This window comes from Melampsora larici-populina (assembly GCF_000204055.1).
Source record: "Melampsora larici-populina 98AG31 unplaced genomic scaffold MELLAscaffold_2, whole genome shotgun sequence".
NCBI classification, from domain to species: domain Eukaryota; kingdom Fungi; phylum Basidiomycota; class Pucciniomycetes; order Pucciniales; family Melampsoraceae; genus Melampsora; species Melampsora laricis-populina.
The window spans coordinates 1,763,018-1,765,656 of NW_006768766.1; the positions used below are offsets into that span (position 1 = coordinate 1,763,018).

General features: G+C 48.0%; 2 protein-coding genes across 2 annotated transcripts; one reads left to right on the forward strand and one right to left on the reverse strand.

Moving 5' to 3' along the window:
- MELLADRAFT_31498 (uncharacterized protein) lies at positions 1 to 379 on the reverse strand (the record flags this gene model as incomplete). Its single annotated transcript, XM_007404669.1, has 2 exons — positions 1 to 241; positions 303 to 379. Coding segments are annotated over 2 exons (318 nt in total), but the record flags the coding sequence as incomplete, so codon positions are not given.
- Positions 380 to 881: 502 nt separating this feature from the next.
- On the forward strand, positions 882 to 1,542 carry MELLADRAFT_89115 (uncharacterized protein; the record flags this gene model as incomplete). Its single annotated transcript, XM_007404285.1, has 4 exons — positions 882 to 914; positions 982 to 1,260; positions 1,323 to 1,413; positions 1,481 to 1,542. 4 exons carry the CDS (start codon positions 882 to 884, stop codon positions 1,540 to 1,542), a joined length of 465 nt encoding a protein of 154 aa, XP_007404347.1.
- Between the last annotated feature and the right edge of the window lie 1,097 nt (positions 1,543 to 2,639).

Genomic DNA, 2,639 nt, shown 5'->3' on the forward strand with positions numbered 1-2,639 from the left:
ATCAAAGAGACCAAAGCCCATGTCATCATCTGACTCCTCTTTCTCCTCTGCCTTCTTGGCCTCCTCTTTGGGTGCCTCAGCGGCGGCAGCACCACCGGCAGCTGGGGCAGCGGCACCGCCACCACCACCACCAGATGGAACTGAAGCAAGTTTGGCGGATCCTTCGGCAATCAAATCGGCGAGGGACTTGCCATTGAGCTCGGAGATGAGCTTGGACAATCGTTCCTCTTCGGCATCAATGCTGTTGGGCGCAAGCAAGGAATGAGTACCGGGTGGTAAATAGATGAGGGGAAATGACGCACCCGACGGTTCCGAGGAGCTCTTTGACATCGCTTGCAGAAGGGGAGGCGTTTCCACCTTGGGTGAGGAGTAAGTAGGCTCTGTGAAATTGAATATCTGATGAGCATTTGTTCCATGTGAACTAGAAAGCTGAGAGGAAGCCGACGCACGCTAAGTACTTCATGATGACGAGTGTGGACGGGACAGCGAATCGATTTAAGCCGGAGCAGACTGCGCTGATCAACGTCTGAGGTGTGGAAGGTCAGTTGTGGAAGGTGATGCACTGCAGGGCCCAGAATGTGCTCACCGATGTGTTCAAGGTTGGTCGTGTACCGGTGGCGAATCTATCACTAGGTCTGAAAATTGTATCGATACGAGTGTCCCGCAGCCGCAGCTACCTCAAGACCTATCCAATCGAGTTAGGTCAAGCCTTCCACACCGAAGACCGTTCACCGCATCAGAGCCTAGCAAAGCACGGTACGTACCCCTCAAGCAAGAAGTTATCCCAAAAGGTGGGTAACGATTCACTCCAATAAGATTCTGAACCTTGATATCTAACACCTCACGTCCCATCTCCGAGCAGGTTCAGCTGATTCGTCAAGATGTCTGCCGTCGATATCACCGACCCACAAGTGGTCCGTCCCCTCACCGGCACAGAACCCGCCTCCTAGTTGCTCATTAACTTTCGTCCTCCCACTCTAGGCTGCCGATCTCAAGAAGAAGCGATCTTTCCGCAAGTTTCAATACCGAGGTATCGAATTAGAAGCTCTCCTCGACCTCAGCAATGAACAATTGATGGAGCTCGTGCACGCCAGAGCACGTAGACGCTTCCAACGTGGTCTCAAGCGAAAACCTATGACCCTTATTAAGAAGCTCCGGAAGGCAAAGAAGGACGCTCCCCCCAATGAAAAACCTGCTGTTGTCAAGACTCATCTTCGTGACATGTTGATTGTTCCAGAAATGATCGGAAGTGTAATCGGAGTGAGTTGACAGCTGTTCTGCTTAACCCTTCATGTCCATTAGCCTGATTGTCTTGGATATAGATCTACAACGGTAAGACTTTCAACTCAGTGGAAATCAAGGGTGAAATGGTCGGTCACTACCTCGGTGAATTCTCGATCTCATACAAGCCCGGTAAGCCAGCACTACTCCCTCGAGTCGCATGTTTCGTCTCGCTGAGTTTATGCATTTCCCCACACAGTCAAGCACGGACGACCCGGTATTGGTGCCACCCACTCTTCCCGTTTCATTCCATTGAAGTAGACGCCTTTGTTATCGTAATGCAAATGTCTCCTTATGCTCCTCATGCCCTACCCGCTCACTTGGTCAAACTAGATGCGATTGAAATATCTCATGCAATCATCCGGACACTCCTGTCCATTTATGTAATATGTTCATGAGGACCGTGTTTGTCCGACCCAAATCACGTCTCGCATCAAATCGCCCATGCTTGGACGCTCCCTCATGATATTCATTGCTCGACCTAGCCCTTGCTCCTAGGTCTCAGGCAGGGAGAACAAGGGACTGTATCAAGTCTTTATGAATGTAAACTTCGGTGAAGGGTATGTAGTACAAGAAAAATGTTGGCATCGTGTGTCTCAATATGAGCTCTCGGGAGTCGCCTCAAGAGCTGTTTTACCCGGCATGCCTTCGAGTCTTGCTTTTGAGCTTGTCCCTTGTCACCTTCCCCTGTTTTGCAGTAGGGTTTTTGCTCCAATGGTGCACCCAGTTGAGAGCTGTGCGGCCAAGGACCGGCTTGCTGCACATGCTGCCGAGGCCATTGTTTGGTTCATTGAAATGACCTTCACTATTGGTTTATCATTTCAATTTATTCATCCTATCAACATATCTTGTCATCTAGTTATGTTTTCTTTAATAACATCTCATTGTAGATTATTGTGTGCGGGCTAACTTAACCCAAGTCATAAATTCTTACCGGGCTCTTAACCTTTGCAAGCTCGGTGCCCTGAAGAGGGACTTGCGACTTATCAGCTCCTTTTGATGCTCAAGCAGGGGCCCAAAAGGCTGGTTTGGTCAACTTAAGATACAGCCACATGGCTTTTGTAGTTTGTTTGCTACACAGTTTCTAGAGCATAATGTTCATATCAATGACATGAACAACTTTGCATTTTGAACATAGTTCAATCATCATGTCTCAGTCCTTCTGGTAGAGAAAAACAGTTGTGTTCATTTGGTCAGATGTAAATTTGGTTTCAAAAATACAGTTGTTGCCTGCAACCAAATTTCATCTTTGAAAAAATTTGTGCTGTTTTCCAGAAATCTCTGAGCAAGATATGAGGAATCTGAATAGAATGATCTGATGAGCATGGACAGATGTACCCCCAGTTCAAATGGGTGAG